General features: G+C 40.7%; 1 protein-coding gene across 1 annotated transcript; it reads left to right on the top strand.

Annotated features, from left to right (window-relative positions):
* The first annotated feature begins 2,469 nt into the window (after positions 1-2,469).
* Positions 2,470-22,603, top strand: CFAP36 (cilia and flagella associated protein 36). Its single transcript, XM_069787669.1, has 10 exons — positions 2,470-2,681; positions 7,787-7,851; positions 8,261-8,362; positions 9,274-9,388; positions 10,985-11,072; positions 11,994-12,045; positions 13,971-14,097; positions 19,636-19,805; positions 20,270-20,425; positions 22,033-22,603. The coding sequence occupies exons 1-10, from the start codon at positions 2,564-2,566 to the stop codon at positions 22,117-22,119; spliced, it is 1,080 nt and encodes a 359-aa protein (XP_069643770.1). The 5' UTR covers positions 2,470-2,563; the 3' UTR covers positions 22,120-22,603.
* The last annotated feature ends 925 nt before the right edge of the window (positions 22,604-23,528 follow it).

The raw sequence follows: 23,528 nt of genomic DNA, 5'->3' as shown, positions 1-23,528 counted from the left end.
ATTGAGATGCTTAAGATTTCAAATTAATTCTGCTAAGTGAGGTACACATTGTGAGCTCTCTGGTATGGTGTACAAAATGCCCTAGGTCTTGAAATACACACTACCCTTTTTGAGAAGTTGTATCTGAATGTTAGATCCTCTTTAGTTTCCAAGCATACGTTTCTGTTACGGGTTTTTACCTGCTTCATTCAAAGGAGGAGAAATGTATAAAACTCCAGGTTTTTCTGGTCTGAGCCCTGCCTGATTCCTTTCTCAGGTTTTCCAGTTTCATTTCATGTTGGGTGTTTATTGCCCCTCTCTTGCAAAGCTGTCATCAGCAGGGATTTGCCAGCGCAGCAGTGGGTGGAAGGAAGGGCTGACAAGGACTGCAGGGGTGCCGTGGCAGTGAGGGGATGCGGCTACACATCCTCCCACTTACCTGACACTTCTGAAGCCGTGCGACCAGTGGGAAGGGATCCCTTACTCATGGGCCCTGTGCAGCGGGCACGATGCTTGGTGGGGGTGCTGGGGAAGAAGAGGTTACTGTGGCGCAGAGACTTAGGGTGCAAAACACTACTCAAAAAGCAACTTATTTTCTAAAGCCATTAATTGTGCAACATTACAAGAAACTTTAGAGAAAGCAGAACAGATTTTGGAAAAATAACCAAGATATAAGCATTGTTTTTTGCCAGTGCAAGTAGAGCTAGCATAACCTGACATAACACAGAGTGACTGCTGGCAGCTTAAAGTGATGCTACTCCTATATAACAATTTATAGCCGATGGCATATGCAAGAGATGAACATACTTTACAACCATATAAGCGTGAACTAGTAATTAAATTATGTGAACAATCAAATCTAAGGTAGCTTTTCTAGAGTAGAGAAGTAATACCTTCATACTACTGATAGTCTCAGACCACAAAATTGGCTGTAGAAATGGAACCACTGATGGTGTAAAGGGAGTTAAAGTGACCTGCAAAAGGAAAATTTGAAGATGTTCCAGTGCAGTCTCTTATTAAAATGATGAAGTTAAGCACAGCTGATCAGGTGTTTCTCTAAAGTGAAAAGAGCGTAGAATTGTTACCGTTGAGATGAAAATAAGTTAGTCTACACCCAGCACTGAATCTTTATGCAGGTGAAATCTCAATAACGTCTACAAGAGTTTTTCTTGAGGAAGAACAAGAATAGAGCCTGATGTAACTAACTGGAACGACCACTGTACCACTTGTTCCTTCCTTGCATAAAAACCCCTCTAACAAGGACAGAATTAAAAAAAAGGATTAATAGGTTTCAAAGAGTTTTGGTTGTGGGGTTTGTTTTTTTTTTTTAAACTTACCAGTAACACACAGAAGTAAGGCAAGCAGTCATCCAACATTAGGAGGAAAATAAATTTATACATCAGGAAAAACTTCTCAGTCTTTCAGCAGTGTAACAGATGAGGACAATGACAGAAATTACATTCATTTTAGTGGAGAAAAGGAATGCGGACACAAATACCAGCCCTAAGAATGAATACCCAAACAATTTTAAGTTTCAATGTAAACCTTATTACATATTGCCTTGTAAAATTATTTCCTCAGGGTGTTTACGGTATTACTAAGTTACAAATTATGCTGAGGTATTCATGTTCCCATGAAGGCCTGATGAGTGATTAACATTTGAAATTCAGGGACCTGGAACTAGAGCACCAGGTACAACAGCTAACAAGGAACCTAAGGGTTATTGTTTGCTATGCAACGCCACAGCACTCTGTGGGTGACAAACTACCGGTTAACAAGTTTTCCATCATCCAGGATCTATATATCCAGGATATATAAAGCCAACCTCTATTGTACTGTAAACCTGTGACTGACAGAATAATTATGAAGCAGCTGGGGATCTCTGGAGGGCACAGGGCCCTCAGACCATGTTTCTCAGGGCCTTGTCCCGTCACAGCCTCATTAGCCCTCATTGGCCGGGCAACCCGTTCCCCTGCCCCATTATTCTCGCCTTGAAATTGGTTAAGTCACGAACCTCATCGTTTGTGACTATCTTCACAGCTTTCCAGAACCATCGAGCACATGGGAGGGCGGAGGATGCCGGGCAGCAGCTGCCAGCCAGCTGACTTCACACCCGGTCCTCCCGTCGGCCCCCCCACTCAGTCAGCAGGGCTAACCCGTCACCGCTGTCTTTCGAAGGTACCCCCGAGCCCCCCGCCCGTCGCCGGCTGCCCTCAGCTTAACAAGGGCACTTTCACGGTTGTTTTGCTGGGCAGCGCCAGGTGCCGCCTTAAACGCGCCCAGGCGTCGTCTCCGCTCAGTCCTCCGAGGCCGATGTACTTGTGGCGGATAAGCCGCCCCTCCCTCAGAGCCGGGACCCGATGACACGGGACGCCGTTAGAGCAGCCCCGCCGCACTGTCCGGGAACCGCCGCCAGGGCGGGGCGGGAGAGCGCGCGGGCGGGCGGCGCGTGGCCCACGTGAGGCGCGCGCGCGCGCCCCCGCCCCGTGACGCCGGTTGCTACAGCGACGGGCGGGCGCTCCGGCCGCCGCCGCCGCGTCCGCGCCGTTCGCCGTCCCTCGTCCCTCCCCCGGCGGCCCCGGAGATGGCGGCAGAGGAGGAGGAGGGCGACGTGGAGTGGGTGGTGGACACCATCGCCGGGTTCCTGCGGGGGCCCGCCTGGTCCATCCCCATCCTGGAGTTCATGGAACAGAAGTGCGAGGGTGAGCGGCGGGGCTGGGCAGGGCAGGGCCGGGGCGGTCTCCACTCGGCCCCGCGGCGGGGCGCGGGTCCCCCAGATCCGCCGCCGCTACCGGGGGCCCCGTCCCCTCTCCCGGGGCGGCTGCGCATGCGCGCCCTCCGCGCTGGGGCGGCCCGCTGCCCTCAGGCTGCGTTGGGGGCTGCCCCCCGCCCCCCGCTGCCCTCCCCCGCCCCCCGTCTCCCAGCCCACAGCCGCCCGGCCGGGGGCACGGGACGGGGCTGCGGCCTCAGGGCGGGCACACTCTGGGGGCTCCCGGGGCGGGGGGCGCGCCAGGCCCCGCCGCGGCCCTGGCCCCTCACCGCCGCTGCCGGCACCGGCCGGGGCTCTCCCTGCGCGGCAGGTTTTGTGGGGGCAAACGGGCGCTTGGCCCATCGGGCCCGTGTTGGGGACGGTCCCCGCAGGCGCCGTTCGAGAGCGATCCCGCGGAGGGCTCGTCAGGTTTTGCACAGCCATAGCCTGCGCCTTCCCGCCGTTTTTGGGGAGCGGGTGCCTCGCCCTCGGAAAGCCGGTCTCCCCTGGGCAAGCCGTTAGTCAGGCTGTGGTAATTTGCATTCATTAGCTCGTACAGGGGATTATGGCATGAGCTTACAGTATGACACCTAAACGAGTTCTTCGTTCTGCTGCGCGTAATACCCTGACGTGGCTCGAAAGCAGTTGGAGGCCTTTAATACTTTTCCATAGCTAGATGTTTTTCCAGGAAACGGCACAGTACAATTAAAATTGCTGTTTGGGCAGTTGGACGGAAGAGTAGAAGGCCCAAGTTAAACTCCTGCGATTTTGTGAACGTTGGCAGTTAAGAGATGAGAAAGCGTAAGTTAATGCCTCTCAAAAAATGATAGCCAGCACTAAAAAGTCAACAGTTACCAGTTACGTTTTGTAGGTGGTCCTGTGCATGAGTTCAGCTTGGAAGCAACTCTACTTCCTTTTCTTCCTCAAGAAGGAACTGAGGGAATCGTGGAGTAATTTGGGGAACAGCCTTGGTAAACTGGAAGTATAGGCAGTGAGGGGGGGACTGGGATAGACCTGTAGCTCCAGGTAAATGTGCCTGAGGAGACCTGTATAGGTGTGTGTGTGTATGTAGTGAGGAAAGGAGGAAATAGACTTTCTGCAGTAGCGATTTGGCTAAATTAGCTCTGCTACTTATGGAACAATTTTTCTGCTGCCAGAGAACACCTGGATCCTTAATGGTAGCAAATTAATTACAGTTTGGGCAAATCTGAAAGCATTGCTTAAGTTCTTTAGAAAAAAGGAATCTTTCTTTTTTGATTACTGAAAAAAAAAAAGCATGTTTGAGAACATGATGGCCCATGATCCTGCCCAGCCTGCAGACATTCACACATGAGAAGTATTAAAGCATGTTGCCATAGACTAATTTAGGATAACTTTCTATGGCTACTATGAATAAAATCTGTTCCTTTAGTATCATCTGACAGGATGCAGGATTCATTAATAATTTTGACTTTAAAATACTGAAGTCGGGAAACTAAGGCTTCCAAATACATTTTATTTTTAGGGGCTTACTAACATCAGGCTCAAAGTAGAATGGTTCTTACTATTAAAGTATTGTACCTGCTTGAGCTTACTCCTTCCTCCCCTCCACCCTGCAGCGGGCTCCAGAACAGCTTCCATAATGGTTGGCCTCAGCAGGGGCCGGCTGTGTCTTTTGTTGTGCAGTCGTTCTTGTTAGGGTCTGTTACGAATTTTTATTTCGTACTCGGTGAAACAGATGCACTTCTGATTCAGATTACAACTTCTAAACAAGTTGCTTCTTGGTTATTCTGAATTGTTTCTACCCTTTGCATGAGGCAAGATCATTGTGAGTACGTACACCTTTCCTTAGTATACCGGGAAATGAGAAAGGTAAAGCTGTGAGACTCTTTATAGCTAGGAAGCAATAGAGAAATCTAGACTAGAGGTTTTCTTTTGGGAAGTCTGCCTAAACTTTAAGTCAGCAAAGGGTCTATCACGCAAAGGGTCTAGGTTTAGGAATCGGGGGAATTTATTATCCCTCTCTGGAGCAATGATCTCTCTTTAGAAGGTTGAGGGGAATTTACTGGCAGTAAGAAGATTTATGGAACCTCTGTAAATTTCCATGTAGTGTGAGGCAGGCTTACATAATGGTCGCTTCCTGCCAGTTTGTTTCTATGTAAGAAATTGGACGAACAAAGTAGGGAAATCCCTTGCAGTAAATGATCTTCCAAGGCATCATTTGTGCTACAGAGTGCTGTTGGACAACTCTCAGATGCTATTGAGAAAAAAGAAAAGGCTAAAGAAGTGTTACTGCAATGCTAGGGTTGCTAAGAAGCACAGTTAAAAAAATTTGAAGTTTTAGTTGCAGATATCTGTGCTATTTGCTTTTCCTTTCTATAAATGTACTGTGCTGATTCCACTGCTGTTTTTTTTACTGAGATATTTTGTCAGGACAGAATTCTTTTAGTTCTCAAGACATTTAGTCTTTGGGCTGAACAAGAAAATTAGCAACATTTTGATTAACTGACAATAATTTGTGAGTCCTCAAAAATAGAATTTGTGTTTTGGTAATTGCTATGTAAGGAATTTATTTTGGAACTGTAGTTACTTAGGCCAAGTCCTTGCACTTCAACTTATAAACGATCCTGCTGGTTTTCCAGCTGTTGATAATTGTTTGCTTTCTCTCTCTCCCTCTTTCTGGGGTCTTGATTAATTTCTCATGGCTTGATTAATTTCCTTTTATGTTGCTGTGAAACTGAAGTTAAATCAGTGGGTATGTATTTAAGTGGAGAGGTCTTATCAGTTTTATTCAGATTATTCATAGTTCTGAGCACCAGAAGATAAAGACAAGGTACAAATGGAATAAACAGATATTGTTGCCTGTGATTCCCTTCCCTCCCAGCACAGAGCCACCTTGACAGTCAGTGAGGACTGGGGGAGAAAAAGAAGAGTTCCCTCAGGTTTGCTTACTGGCTCTTATCTGCAAGTCAAATGAGTCTGTGGCTCAGTCTAGCAGGGAGAACTCAAACTTGACTTAACGCTCATCCTGTTTGAGGGCTCCTAGCAAAGATTTTCAATTTTAACAGGAAAATGATGAGTTTGTCTCCCAGGATATCCGGGTCCCCTGGCATATCTTGATACAGTGGTTCTTCACATCTTTGGTCACCCGACAGGAAAAAAGACTCTGTGCCAAAATCTTAAGGAAAATAATGATTACATGATTTAGGAGCCCTGACTCAAGAAAATCCAAGGTCTCCATTCAAAGTACTCCTTAATGCCACTTAACTCAGAGGAGATGCTAACCGCAGCTTGCTTTACTTGGCACTTTATCCTCTTTTTGTTCAGAGCCTGAGAACAGAGAGCAGTTTGTGCAGGCTTTCCACTCTGCTTTCCGTGTTGTCCTGCAGCTGTGGAAGGAGGAGGAGGACTTGGAAGCATCCCCTTGGCAGCCTAAGGCTAGCTGTTGGCATGGACACTGACTGCGGAGTGACATCTCTGTGTCACCCCTCCTTCGGGTGCCCCGGGTGGGAAGGAACAGTAGGAGGTGGAAGGGAACAGAGAAACCAAGACAAAGGTTGGGGTCTGCAAGAGCTGTAAGGGAGTTCCCCACCAGAGGGGAGGAGATGCAGAAGACAATAGAAGCAGTTAAGTGTCTTCACCCTCTTGGGTTTGGTAATATGGTGGTTGCCATAGGAGCTGAATTTTTTTTAGGGTAAGATTTGTAGTACTTTTTCTACCATTTGAATTCATCCCTGGATATTTTTAAAGCTTTTATTTTTTTGGTTTAAGTCCCTTCATTAAAAAAACTTACCTTGTGCAAAAATGAAACAACAGCAAATGTTGGTTTTCCAGATTATGTCACTTAAAAAGCAAGTTTCCCTTGCTTATTTAGAGGGCCTGAACTGTTTGATTAGATTTCTATCATTGCACTGCTGTAGGATGTTAAAAAGTGATGCAAGTACTTTCTGGTTTAGGAACAGCCATCTTGCATCACACCTTATCAAGGTTCAGAGTGACATTGCCTCTGGGCTGTTACAGCTGGGAAATGATGCTTTCTAAAAGTCACTCTAAATTTGTGTGAAAGTTATACTAGTTCTACATGCATCAGTACAATCTTCTATCAGAGATGTCATATATATACGAAGACTAAATTGCACTCATTCACCAGTTTAAGCAGAATTCCCATTCTTCAAATTACTTCAAAGCATGCGCATGGGAAGTGACTTGTCCAACATATAGTGGCTAATCTTGAAGGGGATTGAGGAAATCTTATTTCTAAGCCTCTGCTTTAATTGCTAGGTTTTACATTACCTCTGTTCATTGTTGACATGAAAAAAAAAGTAAATTAAAAAAAGCCCAAACCCTAGTTTTCAGTTTCTTTTTATTTTCTGCTTCTTCCATCTATTCCGCAAGCGTAGAGATCATTAGCTTGATATTTCCAGTCACGAGTTCTTAATATGAACTTACATGAATATGATTAATACGGCCTATATTATACAGATGCCTATTTTGTCTAAAACAGGATGGATATAATTAAAAAATAACTTACCTGCAGCAGATTTCTTCTTTGGGGTTATCTGTTTTTATGCAGGCAGGGTCTCATTTTCCTGTATCACCTTGGCTTCTCGCTAAATGAATGGCATTTAAAAAAATTTTTTTTTAAGTCATCACTACATCCTCCATGTAAATACACGTAGAGAGAGAGAAATTTCCTGCTTTATGTATGTCATCTGCCATCTTAGAACAACCTTACACAAGTTCTTATGGTAGTTCTTGTATTAAATCTTACTTTTTAGTGTACGTATCTGCTGAATGCTCAACTTGCTTAGAAATCTGCTTCTGTAATGAAGATGCATTTTCCTGGTATTATATTATGAAATTTAATTACATTAAATTACCAGAAGTACATGTTTAACCTGAATGTGTGGAAAAATATATGATTATCAATCATGGCCTATATTTTCATATGATTAAATATATTACCTTGTAAAGGTTAATCTTTCTCTTTAAGGCATAAGTTAATTTGTGGTGTGTACAGTAACTCCAAAATGTGTATGTGTGTGCGTGTTTTGGTTTGGTTTGGTTTTTTTTCCACAGTTTTTGATGATGAAGAGGAAAGCAAGTTGTCTTACACAGAAATTTATCAGGAGTACCAAGCTCTGGTGAGCATTATTCACTATTTGTGGTAGATTTCTAAGAAGTATAATTTAAAATGTTAAAGTAGTATTTAGATGAACTTCTAATTGTGTTACCTTTTTATTTAGAATTTTCTAATATTGCCTGTCTTAAGTGTTATTTAGAAATCCTTTGAGTCATCATTTTCATATGCACTTTTATGCTTAAACACCAGATATGTAAAAAGAAACTTTAACACACAGTCATATCTCTTATGCTGTGTTACTTATTTTTAATTAAAATTAATGTATCTGAAAAATCAGTTATACTATTGCAATGATTTTCCTTTGAGTCTTAAAATACAAAGTCAGCAGAAAAGAATATACAATTATGAAAAAAATCATATGATTCTTAGGGAAAAACCTCTTAGAAAGTAAGGTTTATACTTTCTTACAGGTTGAGAAATTATTAGAAGACTATCTTAAAGAAGTTGGAATTAATGAAGAGAAATTTCAAGAAGCTTTTTCATCTCCTCTTGCAAAGACACACACTTCACAGGTAAATTTTCCTTTGTTTAAGAATATGTAGATTTAATTTTTAGCTTTATATTTTCACTGATATGGCAGGGTGGAGATGAAACTTTGAAAAGTTTTCTTGTTAAACTGTAATTTCCTAAAACATAATATGTTTGTTTATATTATGAACTTTGACCAGAAGAATGCACATCTTGAAAATAATGACAGATATTTGTGTGGTGTTGGGACACCTTTTGAGATTCGTCTTCTATGCTTTGTGTTTTCTAAAACAAACCTCTAAGCTTAGGGTGTTTCTGCCACCTTTATTTGCATATTTTTCAGCTTTATGTTAGTCTTCAGTCTGTTTACAGTAGCAGACAAACTTAAAGATTAAAACAATAGACATATTCCATAAAATAAAAGATGTTTTCCTTTGATTTTATAATAAAACAGTAAAATCTGCAAGAGAAACATTGGCCTTGAGAAGACAAGGCATGGTTAGGCAGCCCTTCACCTGCTCAAAAACATCTTTCAGAATTGTCTTGGGTATATTGGGCAGAGGAGTGGGAGCTTCTGCTGCCAGTGTTAATTGGGCTTTGCTGACATGTATCTTCCTACATGTGTAACAAGCTTCTTCGGAGCGCACATTCCTCACTCAAGCTTACACATTTGTTCAGGAAGTCAAATGAACTGCTGTTGTAAACTTACACTGGGAAACCCTCCAGGTTTTGTGATAATATTATTGTAGACATGTTGATCTAAAGACATAAACCATCAAATTATTTTCTTGACTACTAGCTCAACTTGTATGGCTGGAAAAAATAGATAGGAGAATTAAATCTAATTATTAAAAGCATGCTCCACAGAACTTAAATCTCAACATAATTTCAAGCAGACTGAGATGGTTATGATTTCTCTAGAGTTTTTAATTTTGTGCATGTTTCCCTCCCACAGGCCATTTTGCAAACAGTGTTGGCAGCAGAAGATTTTAGACTATTTAAAAAAATGATGGTACAGAAAAATATTGAGATGCAATTGCAAGCTATTAGGATCATTAAAGAAAGGAATGGTAAGAAGTGGTAAATGTGGGGTTTCACTGCTTTTCATCTTTTTAGTGCTCTTTTGATGACTCTGTAATCCGTTCATAAATGAGTATAGAATACTGGTTCAATTCCAGCTCAAGTTAATGGAAAACATTTGGCTGATTTTACTGGGACTAGGATTTCAATATTCAGCCCTTGGCTTGTATTTTCAGTGACAGCTGTCTATAGTACTTTTTAAATTAACAGATTTTTCAGTTCTGTTTTTCTGTCTAAACTTTTGTGTGAAACTTCACTTAGGGTTTTTTTTGTTGAAGAATTTTCATGATAAGTTTGAGTGTTAAAACAATTACATCAGTTCATCAACAATTGCAATATTGATAATTTGAATTATGCTGCTTGCATAGCAACAATGCTGTACTATCAGCTGCACTTACTTTGCAGTTCACACTGTACAGTTGCATATGAAAAAATGAAAGCAGAAGTTACGGCCTTTGTCATGCTAATACATCCATATTTTTAAAGAAGAGAAAATAATTTACACCCAACTCTGCTGCTCTGATGTTTCTGAAAGGATTTTCATCTACCCATTCCTTTCTTCCATGTCTTTAGTTTTAATATTTTGTTTTTTCTTTTTTACTGCATGGTTGTGGTTTAACCCCAGCCAGCAACTAAGCACCACGCAGCCACTCACTCACCCTCCCCTCCCCGACCCCCCCCAGTGGGATGGGGGAGAGAATCAGGGGGAAAAAAAAAAAGTAAAACTCCTGGGTTGAGATAAGAACAGTTTAATAGAACAGAAAAGAAGAAACTAATAATGATAATAACAATAATAAAATGACAATAATAATAATAATAATAAAAGGATTGGAATATACAAGTGATGCACAATGCAACTGCTCACCACCCACTGATCAACACCCAGTTTGTTCCCAAGTGGCGATCCCCCTGCCCCCACTCCCCCCAGTTTATATACTGGACATGATGTCACATGGTATAGAAAAACTCCTTTGGCCACTTTGGGTCAGCTGCCCTGGCCGTGTCCTGTGCCAACTTCTTGTGTCCCCTCCAGCCTTCTTACTGGCTGGGCATGAGAAGCTGAAAAATCCTTGACTTGGTCTAAACACTACTGAGCAACAACTGAAAATCTCAGTGCGTTACAACATTCTTCTCATACTGAACCCAAACCATAACACTATACCAGCTACTAGGAAGACAATTAACTCTATCCCAGTTGAAACCAGGACATGCATGCATGTTTTTTTTGGAGAATAATTTTTAAATTTCAAGTTTCATACAAATTTGAAAATGGTTCAGTTAGCTGTGGCTGAATTGCAGTCTATAGGAAATGCCATATAATGGTCAATGCAGAGTATGGCTTGTGCTTTACCCTTAGATGGCAAAACTTTTGTAGTTCAGAAACCTTTGCCTTTTGGCTACTAGCAACTTGATGCTCAAGGTCCAGAATCTTTTTGGAAACAGTTATAGAGAGGAAGAATTGGATGTTGGTTTGTGTGTTTTGGTTTTTTTTTTTCTTTCTCTCTGCCTGAAGAATGATGCCAAATGGAGTACAAAATAATTTTCTTTAGAGTAATGCATAAATTTTGGCATTTTTTTTTTAATAGGTGTGTTGCCCGACTGTTTGACAGAGGGTTCTGATGTGTTCAGTGAAATTGAACAAGAAGAAATGAAAATACTAAGGGAGGTTCTAAGGTAAAAAATTAATCAGCCCTACTTTGTACGTTATTTTAAAATAAAAAATAAAAGTATGTAGGGCCTAACTCTTCCAGCCTTTTCCAGGAAACTGCCTTCATCTTACAGATGACATGAATGTTCTTGTCAAAATCCTACCTAAGAGAAAAGGAATGGTGCTAGACAGTGGGTGTGATCAGGAATATTTAAAGACTGAGAGATAACCGCTCTGCCATGATGAATTGTCTTGGTGATGCATGGAATGATGTGCAACTTTAAGCCCCATCATTTCCATTCTCCCCTGAAACACCAGGTGGACCTAAAGTTAGACCTGGGTTAGATGCCTCTGGACAATAGGAGCACACTAGCTGTAATCCATTCAGGGAACACCCTAAACATTAAAGCTTTGGAAAGGCAAATTCTGCTTTTGCAGTAGGCTTTATTGCTTTCTACAGCTTTCTCCTTAGTTGTGTTCAATGACTGTTGCTATGATCTAAGAAGATGTGAGGACTGATACAACTTTTATGGATTGTCCTCCACTCCCAGTTCACATGTGTATAAACATAAACAAATAGCAGATTAATCCATTCACGTTATGTTAAATTATGCTATTTTCCCTCTGTATTCTGGAAATAATTCCCTTCCTGTCTTTAAATGAGCAAATGAAACAAGGGATAGATAAGCCATGGAAATTCTTACACAGTTATTTTTGCACAGGGAAAGATAGACCGAGGATGGTGAGTTCTGTGTGTTTATCATAATTATTTATTTCTATTAAGAGTGCATTTTCATTTAAGTCATGGAAGTGTTTTGGGTACTAACAAATTCATATTAGCTTGTAACTGTTTTGATAGTCCTCAAATATTTAAGCAGTGCTAGATTTACCTAAAAGTCACTAATATTAAAGAAGTTTTGAGTATTTACTTGTATTTTGTGTTACAGAAAATCTAAGGAAGAATATGAAATAGAGCAAGAAAGGAAGAGGACTGAAGAAGTGAGTATCTTACCTTTCCCAATGAGTTATGTTGATGATTAAGAAATACTCTGATATTCCTGTCCTGAGTGTTGACTGTATCACTTTAAGGCAATGTGTACCATCCTAAGCAAACAAAAGGTCTGTCAGGAAGGTCTTACTGACACTTCTTTTTGAAAGGTCTGTTCTGTTGTTTATGTTTTTCTTGATGGTGTCATTGACACTAGTGTTATACATGATACCATTAACTATCAGCCATTTGGTGGAGTTCATATGATAAGTATATTCCTTCTTCAGTGTCTGAATTCTAAAATCCTGGTAATGGATGTCAACCTTTCAGATCCAGAGAACATCTGAATTACTAATATTGTCAAGATCAAAGAGACTTCAAAGTATAAGCTTCTTAGAGATTACAGCATTCATAATCCTTCAGGAATTTTAAGGATCACTTCATAGACAGTATAGTTAGTTATTCATTAAGTCTATACAATACTGCCAGAATCTAATCACCAGGAACCAGAAATCCTCTCCAAGTTAGACCACCAGTTGGTCTCCATCAGAATAAACCATGCAGAAAGGTAACTGAATGTAAATGGGGACTGGCTAAATTGACAATCGTTCAGCAACTGAGAAACAAATGGAAATTGAAATTAACTATGGTAGAATAGTGGCAATAAACCTCCCCTTCACTGGGAAAACATATAAAAATAGCTGGAATTGTAGGCTGTTTCAAAAGGGAGCAGAATTGCTCTTCTATTCTTTCCTGTTATTAGGAAATTGAACGTACTAAATTTGAAAAGAGAAAGCACTGTTTCTTCAGCCTGAACTGACAAAGGAAACCACCTGGAGACCAAATGTAGCTAGTGCAGAGGTCTGCACTTTATTTCCAACCCTACTCCTGAATTCAAACCCATGAGAGGTGCAGATGATAGCTATGCTGTTGAATGCAAGTCCTAAACAGTTGGGATATTCTATCAAATTAAACCTCTCTCCCAGTGTCTGACACTGTTGAAAAGTGGTGACAAAACTCTTCTATCCCACATTACAATGATACATTCCAGGAAATGAGTCACCTGTTCTACTGGATTTCTCACAAAACCACCAGGAAACTAAAGCTTTGGCTCATTTTAAGAATTCAAGTTGTATTAAGATGCAGGCTTATCCAAATCTTTATAGAACAGCCAAGAATATCAATATTTTTGATAAACAAGCCAGATTACAGAGGCCCCAGTCGAGTTCACCTGGACAGAGAACGTGATGGTTATTGTTCAGTAATATGTTTTTGTTAGAGAGTATTTTAATACAAAATAATTTAACATTTGATGAATGCTGGGGGGTTCTGACATGAATTAGATGGTTGATGAACAGCATAGACATTTTCTGGGGAAATCCCAGCTGGCTTTACTATTTTGAGAGGTGGGTTGTGTTGTCAAGATTTCCCAGACAAGTGTAGAAGTGAAGCAATAGTGTCAAAGATTATCCAGACCTGTTGTTTCCATTCAGCTGGTTATTTCTCCATTTCTGTGGTAACTTCAGTGTATGTTCCTGGTTCTCTTACTGTATTGCATATTTCTGGTGGACAGACATCTGCTTGAAAGTCACAGGCAAAGTGTGGCAAAAAAACCCCCTACATTAGCTATTTGTAGCTGGGAAACGAGATACCAATTTACCTAATATTCTAAATTCTGACTGTTGATTAGGGAACAGGCTTTGAACTAAAATAAAAAATGCTGACTTATGACTATAAGCCAGTAAGAACCTTCCTATCAGTGAAACAAAATAAGTAGTTTGCTTTTGTTCACTTTGACAATGCAATACGTAGTGTAAACAACCTGATTTTAACTGAAAGTTCTTTTGGAGCTTTCTTTGTGCTGACAGTTTAATGCCTGAAGTACAGCGCCAGGAAAGGTAATGCTTGGTTTTGTTTGTTTGTTTTTTAATTTAAGGCACGTGATAACCTTAAATCACCAGATGTTACCTACAGTTTTCCAGGAGATTCAAGAGAAGCTGTAAAAGTTAAGGAATCCGCTGAGGGAGCTGATGATTCGGAAGAAACTCCACGATTTCCGTTAGGTAATTTTATGGGAAAGAGCAATGCTGAGCATGCAATACGATACTATTTTCAAATTATTGAAGAGTCCACTCCTATCAAGATTTTAAGAACTTGGCTGAATAAGGCTGCGAGTAAACCATCCTGGCTTTGAAGTTAGCCTTGCTTTGAGCAGGGTATTTGCACTAGGTGGCCTGCAGAAATGCCTTCCAACATGAGTTGTTTTATTATTCAGTGATGTTAAAAGACATGTCCAACTGGAGGAGAAATACAGGAGTCTAACAGCAGTTTTCATCTTTCAATTTACTTTGCTTATGCCACCATTACTGTTAAGAACAGTATGTTCCCTGTAGACAGCTGTGAATCATTCACTTAAAAAGTTATGCTTTCTCTCCTTGTGTGTGGCCATTATAGATTTAATTTATAACTGTACAAGATTTCTTGGTAGCAATCAAATATTTCTGAAGGAACCAACCTTAAACTGTTAAGATTCATTCAAGCCGAATTGTCAGACCACCAAACTGAATCTCTTTGCCTTTGGTTCAGATTTTTGTTACTCATTTTAATCTTCTCAATTTTACATTTTTGTTTTTGAGTGGGATTGTGATGCTTACCAACTCACAATACTAAGGAGAGCTCTTATAAGTAGTCTTGAACTTCACCCAAGTTGTGTAGTGAAAATTGTCTGAATTGTTTTGTAGATGATTATTTACTCGAGAGTGTGACCAAGCCAGTAGATTTTACAGAGAGGAGAAAAAAAGGAATCACCGGTTGTGATGGAGGTGCTCTTGGTATGTTTGTGCTGCAGCTCAAGCACAAGGGTGCTGACCTGTTCAGGAAAGCAGGAAAAATCTTAGGTGATAAGAAGCATATATATGTGTGTATGTATACATGTGTATACATGCACACACATATAGGTATGCATGTATATACACACATGTATCTATGTATATAGGTATACAGAGGTGATCTTCAAAAACAGGTTGCGTATCAGTGGGATCTGCTCTCTCATGAGTGTGTGAAAAATTTGTAACGTAATATTCTAAGGTCACTTCCAAGAATATAATTTCAACTTTGGGAAATAATAGTCTGTGCTTTCTTTAGTTACATTTTTCCCGTGGCTTGTACTTGTCTTTGTATGCATTCACACTGGAAGTTTTCATATCACAGACACTTGAGCTGGATACTTTTAGCCTTGGTAGTACCTTTGAGGCATACTTGCTCCTTGCTTTTTCATTTGATGGCTGTTAACAGATGAAGTGGTTGTAGGACCCTCTGTTCTTTTAAACTTAGTGTCTTTCACGTTAAGAAACTTAAAAAGAATAAATTGTGTCACTAACCTTTTAAATATCTTTTTTTCTGCTTTTATCCCTTCTGTCCTCCTGCTGAGGTTTTGTTACATTTATGTGAAGTCGTCTTCTCTCCCTTCTACCCTCAGAAGTATGCAGAAGGTCTGCAGGTATATTCACATTCTTCTTTCTCTTCTCCCAGCCTGCTTTTACTCCTCTTATTTTTGCATAGTTGCACCACCTTGCAATGGCGCCTCTAAACTATGTCTGTCCTGCAGCGGCTGTTTTCCGCGTTCAGGAGGAAGGCACATTCCTAGCAAATATTCTGTCTGCAGGACTTAATCCTGTGCTTGAGAGACAGGAGCTCTTGGAGCTCAGGAGTCAAGACTTCTCAGCACTGAGTGCAGCCCTTCTTCTGTGCTGTCCAAGTGCCTGCTGAGCTGGTGCTGAGCATTCCCATGCTCTTTAAATGCCAAAGAAGAGACAGGTCTACAAAAAATTTAGCTCCTTGGAAATCTTCTTCAGCCTTGTAGAATTGGCATCTTGTGGCAGCGTAGCTGTCCAAAGAGGCTACTGAGAAAGTTTGTCACAGCTTATCCTCTGATATCACCTTTTAGAAAAGTGGGTTTGGGTAGTGGTTGCAAAAATCAAGAAGAATCTATACTGGCAATCGTCTTCTTCCAGACCCCTTTCTCACACAGAACCGAGGACCGGCCTCCAGACCAGTCTGTTATTGCCTGCTTCCAAAACATGGGCTCCCAACTAAAGGTTCGTCTTGGATAATGACTTCCACTTGACTTCCTCCTGGTGCCAGATACAACTCTGGGAACAGAAACAGCAAGAACCTTTCACTGATGGTTTCTGCCCCTCTAGGGTGGCAGAAGAGCTGCTCTTCTCTCACCTCAGTCGGTCCCTGACCCTCACAGCCCATCAGACCTGTGCTCAGATCCTGGCTCCGTGTTCTCACTCGTAGGGTTGTGTTACGGAGGAACACAACAGCTCGCCTTTCTCAACCTGAGCATGGGGAGGAATCCTGTACCTAGGGAGTATCAGCTGCCTCAGCAACATGGCCCTTGCACAAATGAGTTCCTGGAGTCAGGAAAAGGAAGAACTTTTTAAAATTTGTTTTTCATTCCCTCTAGTCTGGCATATATTTCTCTTCCTTCAGATACACAGGGTTTTTATTATCTCTTGCTATTTCCCCTTCACCTTGAGACCCAGGATTTCAGTCTGTGGACCCTTTAAAGTTTTCCACTGTATAACAAATTCAGATTTAATGGTAGTTCCCTTAATTTTCTTAATTTCACTTTGGTGAGCCTGTTACAAATAGTTTACAGATTAGAGCTTGCAAAACCATTCCTCCTGTACTTTGACCACCCAACTTGTTGCAGTACGGAGAGATCAGAAGGGTGAATTTCATAGTAAAGGTCATGCTCAACACCTTGGAGTGCAAGTGACTTTTCCAGCATTCTTGGAGAATACTTCCCTTTCTGGGTACCTGCAGGGCAGCTGCTTCAAAAGTTGCACTTGTGTTGGCACCGAGCTGTGTGTATCATGTGGATAAGAAGGATGCAGCATCTGCTGGAGTGGTCCTGGGTGCTTGTATTTTGAGAAGATTCTGAAAGAATTGTCCACGTGGAAAAGACTGTTGCTTAGTCACCCACAGTGTGAATGTACATATAGACAAGTTCTCAAAGGAAAAAAAGTGTTACATACCAGTAACTGTAATTCTTTGAGATGCACTGTCTATTTGTACGTTCACTACCCACCCTCCTTCCCTTCTCTTCTCAGTGTCTTTTCAGGTTCGTGGGTTAAGTGACACTGAGGGTCCTATGATCACATCCTACAGGTACTGCTAAGACACAAACATCTCCAGCTTGAGTGTTTGCAATATGGACAGCAACAGTGTAAATTTACATACACACAACACATTTCAAAGAACTACTTTCTGGTGAGTAGTTTTCCTTAATCATAATGTTTGTTGTGGGGTAGGTATTTGGCATGTGGTGTGTGGTTTGGGTTTTTTTTTTTCCCCCCTGCTTTTTAATCAGACAACTATAGCGTGAGGATTTTTTTTCTAGCAATTTTAACTGTGACCTCTCACAGAACCTCTAAGAACTTTTATCTGTCATAAACCAACATTCTTTGGAGCATCAAGACTTCCAGCAGACATATTTCAGTGAAATGACAATTCTTCAGCTTGAACTTTGTTTCACATTTCTGTCCTGGTTTTGTTTTCTGTACTTTGAATTATGCTTCTTCTCCTATGCTTTTTGCCCTACCTTTTCACAATCTTGTAATTTTCTGTACTAAAGAAAGCAGCAATGTTGAAGAGCTAAACGTGTATTACTTGTAACTTAAATGATTGAGTGGTGTTAATCCTGCACTACGTTCAGTAGAGCTAGCTTTGTCATCTGTTACTGTGGGCTGGTAGAGACCAAGGAGAGTACTCATACCTTAATACTCTGTTGTGGTTTAACCCCAGCCAGCAACTAAGCACCACGCAGCCGCTCACTCACTCCCCCCCATCCAGTGGGATGGGGGAGAAAATCGGGAAAAGAAGTAAAACTCCTGGGTTGAGATAAGAACGGTTTAATAGAACAGAAAAGAAGAAACTAATAATGATAACACTAATAAAATGACAACAGTAGTAATAAAAGGATTGAAATGTACAAATGATGCGCAGGGCAATTGCTCACCACCCGCCGACCGACACCCAGCCAGTCCCCGAGTGGCGATTCCCTGCCCCCCCCACTTCCCAGTTCCTATACTAGATGGGACGTCCCATGGTATGGAATACACCGTTGGCCAGTTTGGGTCAGGTGCCCTGGTTGTGTCCTGTGCCAACTTCTTGTGCCCTGGCTGGGCATGAGAAGCTGAAAAATCCTTGGCTATAGTCCTGAGCGACAACTGAAAACATCAGTGTTATCAACATTCTTCACATACTGAACTCAAAACATAGCACTGTACCAGCTACTGGGAAGACAGTTAACTCTATCCCAGCTGAAACCAGGACATACTCATGTGAGTTATTTCTCAGCATTATAGCAGAAATCCATGGTCCAGCACAGCAGAATTACAATCAACTACATTCAGTTATGTGTATCAGCTCGGATATTATGGATAGACTCAAACTGACTGAACACAGTAAAATTTGTATTTCACTACCTGCATTCTTGCATCTATATGGATATATTCAGGCATATTTTACACAGTCAAAACCCTTTTCATTTTTAATGAAAGTATAGTAGGAGCAGCAACTTACCTTACCTGGGAGTAGTTGTAGGTCAAGTCAAGAGAAGTCTTAGTAAACTTCTGCAAACATACCTTGCCCTACAGTCCGGTGACTGGAGAGGCTTTGACTCTGACATCAGTAACCATGATGCCATCTCGGACACCATGGAGTTCGGCAGGATACAAAGCAAAACTAACCTCGGTACCTGCAGAGATACGAAAGGCACAGCTGGAATCAGGACAGGGTTACTTTTCTTTGGCAGCGCAGGCAGCATTTGTCCCGGAGAAGAGCAGGAGGCAAACAGGGTATCGTGCAGGACTGTTATCATACACAAGGTGAGGGACTTGATAGGGAGCGGAAGACACCAGAAGTTGCCTGAGCCTTGATTGCACCAAGGGTGCCCAGAGCTCCCCTGGCACCCACCAGCCAGCCCAGCCCATGTGGGGCTCTGAGCCCTGCCAGGGTCAGAAACCTGGTGGGTTCCCACTATGTCCCCAGACTGGGGCAAGGCTAGTTCTGAAGAGGAGTAACTGAGCTGTGTCAGCGTAACGCTTTGCACCTCTTTAGCTTCGCTTCCCCCCTCTCCTGTACAAGTTCACTTGAATACAGTATTTTCTGATTCCTTTCTCTGAAGCTGAAAGCTGAATCAGCACGCTTAGAGCTGGCTAAAGTGCACCTTCGAAGCTGCTGATGACTGGAGCGGCTTGCCAAGACAGAAATTGAAAGTGCAATCTCAATATGAACTGACTATTAGAACACTGAATATGAAATTACATTCCAAGCATTTGACAATTTATAACTTAATGCAGTAGGGGTACTTACGATGTAAAGCATTTAATTGCTTTCATACTACAAATACAGTATCTGTGTTTTTTGAAAGAAAGTTTTATTAATAAAAGGGGAGAAATGTGATTTTTTTTTTTAAGTTTTCCATTTCATCAGAAGGACATCTGGATATGGAAATAAACACCAATTTTTTTTTTTTTAAATACATTTCTATTCTTTCTCACTGTTTTTTATGTAAAATTGCTGTTTAGGGGAATCTCGGAAATCTGCGAGGGAAGACTTAAAACCAGTACGCACGTTACAAAAAGGAACAGAAAGCTTACCTCAGCCATCTTGTACCAAAGGGAAAGAAGACATTAAGAAAAGGTCAGCTGGAAAATGTTCAGAAAATGCAGCGCAAAAAGCTGGGATGAAAGGACCTGTAAGTTTAAAACAAACAAAAATAAAAAACCCCAAACATAGAACTGGAATGCAAAAAGACAGTATTACATTTAGAATATATATTTAAGACAGTATTACATTTAAATATGTATTTTCTAGTATCGCAATCAGGTGGTTTTGGTTGGTTGGTTTTGTTTGGGTTTTTTGGTGGGTTTTTTTGTTTTGTTGTTTTTTTTTTTAAACCAGCATGCAAACAGTGTTTTTTGGTATTCACCAGTTTAATTTGCATAAAACTCAGATCTTCATTCTAGTTTTAGAACAGAATTCAGCATTCAGCCTTTGTCCGTGATAATTTCTTAGCAGACAGCTCTGGCTTGAAACTTCAACTTGAATTTTTTTTTCAGCTACTAATTTTGGGTGCAAATGTGATGTAAATGCTTTTATCTCACATGCCATGCATACCAAAAGTTAATTTCAAAATGTATTTTAAAAAAAATTTTCCAGAATTTATCAGAACTTGAAAAACAGCAGCTGAAGCAACGAGAGGACTACCTGAAGAAAAAACGAGACATGCTGATGGCTACAAAGAAGGAGTCAAGAAATAATGTACTGTTACCAACAAACACTGACCAGAAAGAAGAGGAATCATCTCCTAAAGAGGTGAAGGATTCAAACATTTTAATCATCCTGATCACTTTATAAAAAACACAGATGATTTCAGTGAAGATGTTGATGTTGCTCCTGAATATTATAGCAGGGTAAAAAAATAAAAAAGAGTGGCGGAAGTAGAGAGGAAGTATTTTTAAGTTACTGTGTTTGCAGAACTTATAGGCTACAACTTCTTTTAGTGATTAAGTTAGCATTATTTTGCTTCAGTATCATCAAATCCTCATGATTTAGCCATTCATAAACTTAAATGCTGGTTTTCTCCCAATCTGTGACCTACTGTTTGGGCTCCCTTAAATCTCTGGGATTTTTTTTTTCTCCAGCTGAAATGGAAAAAAGCGTTTTTCTTTCGCAGTCTTTTCTTACAGAGGTAACAAATTTGCTCTGTTCTTTTTTGTTCTGAGTTTTGTGCTTATTTCAAAGAAAGAAATCGTTGATTTCTATCCATCAACCACTGGATATAGAAGTGACATGACAATGATACCTTTTAGAAAGACAAGGCATTCCGAAGGGTGGATGCTGCTGTTGTCTACCCAGTTGCCTCCAACAGAAAAAAACAAGTCTGGGGGAGGGTTGGACGTGTAGGACAGACACAGTGAGAGCAGTGTGCCCTCTTGGAAGGGGTACAGCTGGCAGTCAGCTCCTTCCTCAGGGTCTCGTTCTGTCCAAAGGCTGGTCTCTCTTCAGAGACATGCGTGAAGGTACTTAGTGAATTAACCACTATGTTCCTTGACTTAAAAAAAGTGCTGAAATCACAAAAAATCCTTGCATCATGGGGATGATAGAAAATCTAGTTTGGGGAAAAAAGTAGTAAATCCTATTGGGGAAAGAAAGTACCAACATAAAAAAACCTCGGAATCCTATGACAGGATAAAGGTCTACCAATATAGAGGTCTTTATCAGAAAAAGAAACCCAAACTTTTTTTGTTAATCATTGTTATGGTTAATATGACTTAATGCATTTGTCACAAGTAGATCTAATCTACATTTATATGGAAAGAAATGCTTGAAAACTCTCAACACAAATGAGGAATCTAGAAGACCTTAAAACCCACACAAAACAATGTAGTAACTGTTAAGTTTAAAAAAAAAAAAAAAAAGAAAATCAAATCGCTACTCTTCTTTACAGAGCACATACTTCAGACTGGAGATCTTCTATTGCCTCTGAGTATTTTTCAGCGTTGCTGAGCATTTTTTTATGCTCAGAACATGCCCAAAATACTGTTGATTGGGGAACTTCCAAAACAACTAAGCAGCACCCGTTGAATTTGAGGTTAGTCCTCTCAAAAAGATCAGTATGGTACTGTGGAAAAAAGGCAGATTGATGTGAAGAGCCAGTCATCTGCATCCTGGGATCCACTTCTCAAGAAATAGAATAATAGTATTTTTCTAAATCATTCTGGAGAGCAAGTGAGTTTGAAGGACAGCTGCTGCAGCCTCAGGTTTGCAGGTGATGTTACATGGCTGCTCCTTGTTGGAGAAACCATGTGTCGGCTACCAGATCTGGCTGCCACCTCTGGTTAGCAGTTAGCGTTGGAAGTCAGACTACCTACCAGGAAAGCCATGCAGTTCATTGCAATGTTTTTTCACTTTGTTTTTAGGAAATGTCAGAAGAGAAGCAAAGGTTACTACAGAAGAGGAAAATGCTTGCCGAAAAACTAAAAGAAGAAGTTATTAACAAGCGGTAATTTTAAGAAGCTCATTGCAGACCCCAAGAACAGAAGTATGTTTTTAGAATAAATTATATCATCAATAATTGAATGGATTTATTTTCCAATATTACACTTAGTTTTATAGAACTTTCAGACAAGCAACTCAGTAAGTTATAATGTATTGAAAATTACACTGAAATACACTAAAAACCGCTTATTTTCCAGAATGCTGGAAACCGCCTGACTTCCACTGGAACATGTTCACCAGTGAGGCCATTTAACATCACTGCAGCATTCAGATTTGCTAAGCTACTGGTCTCTGCCAGTCGATATTATATAGAACAAAAGCAGATAGGAATTACTTTTAACAGATCTCACTATGTGAACCATTCTGAATGCATTAGAAATTTTAACTTTTTTATTTTTAAAATTATAGAACTTTGTTGCTCTTATTAGAATATTATAAAGAAATTACTATTTTTCAGCTGTGCAATGTAATAAAGTCTAAATTCACATGGAAGTTCCAACTATGACCATCGTATTTTTGAGAAAGATGATGCAGCTTGGAGTCAAGACATGTACATATTAACTCTGGATTACATTGCTTTACATACTTTTGAGGCAGTCTACCAGTCCTTAGGTTCTGTTCTGCTATAAATGCAACTTCAAGTAAAACTAATTGCTTTAGTTACAGAGTAAAAGCTAGGGATTTCACCAGCAATTTGGATTCAAAGTAGAAATCTTTAAAAATCTTGTTTACTAGTTCAGCTTTGACAGACTTAAACTGAAGCCAGGAGAGAGGCTATCCTTTGCACTATGTCATTACACAGTCAACTGCAACAGTAACTCATTAAAAGAAACAACCCACCAATTCAAGTTTCAATGTAACTTTTTATTAAAATAGTATTTATAACTGATACATGTTGGCAGACGTTCTTTTCTTTTTGAAAAAGAGCGGTAGTTGAAGGACCCCAGGCACCGGAACCCGGCTGCCCACAGGCAGAACCCAGGCAGCACCGACCAGGTCAGACTGGGAAACAGCGTCTGTGGGGGTGACGGCCCCAGACAAAAGCCAGTTAAAAAGAGTGCTGCATGTCACCTTCTACAGGGATTGTAATTTTTTTTTTTTTTTTTTTAAACGGGACATCTAATGCCACTTTATGCAGTCTTTCTGTAGGAACTATAAAAATTCATGACATTCTTGTTTTTGCTGTAAAAAAAACCTCAGGTTGGTCTGAAAGTATTTTTAAAGCTCCTTACAGTACTTCAGGGAAGAGTTGGGGTCGTGGGGAACAGAGCAGGAACTAACACACTTCTGTCGGAGACCCCCAGAGAACTTGTTCTGGGTAGCTGTTAAAGAGAATTGGGACAACTTGGGTCCGCAGACCAGGTGACGCAATTTTTCAGCCTCAGGTGAGTAAAGGCACATACCGCATAACTCTGCT

The sequence above is a fragment of the Haliaeetus albicilla genome, chromosome 7, assembly GCF_947461875.1.
Source record: "Haliaeetus albicilla chromosome 7, bHalAlb1.1, whole genome shotgun sequence".
Lineage (NCBI taxonomy): Eukaryota > Metazoa > Chordata > Aves > Accipitriformes > Accipitridae > Haliaeetus > Haliaeetus albicilla.
The sequence above is the reverse complement of the archived record's forward strand: the minus strand, read 5'-3'. Positions and strand labels throughout refer to the sequence as shown.

Excerpts from the sequence above, each read along its gene's own strand:
- CFAP36 (XM_069787669.1), top strand. The coding sequence starts at position 2,564 with ATGGCGGCAGAGGAGGAGGAGGGCGACGTGGAGTGGGTGGTGGACACC. Across the intron at positions 2,682-7,786 it reads CATGGAACAGAAGTGCGAGG|TTTTTGATGATGAAGAGGAA; the intron begins GTGAGCGGCGGG and ends TTTTTTCCACAG. Across the intron at positions 7,852-8,260 it reads ATCAGGAGTACCAAGCTCTG|GTTGAGAAATTATTAGAAGA; the intron begins GTGAGCATTATT and ends ACTTTCTTACAG.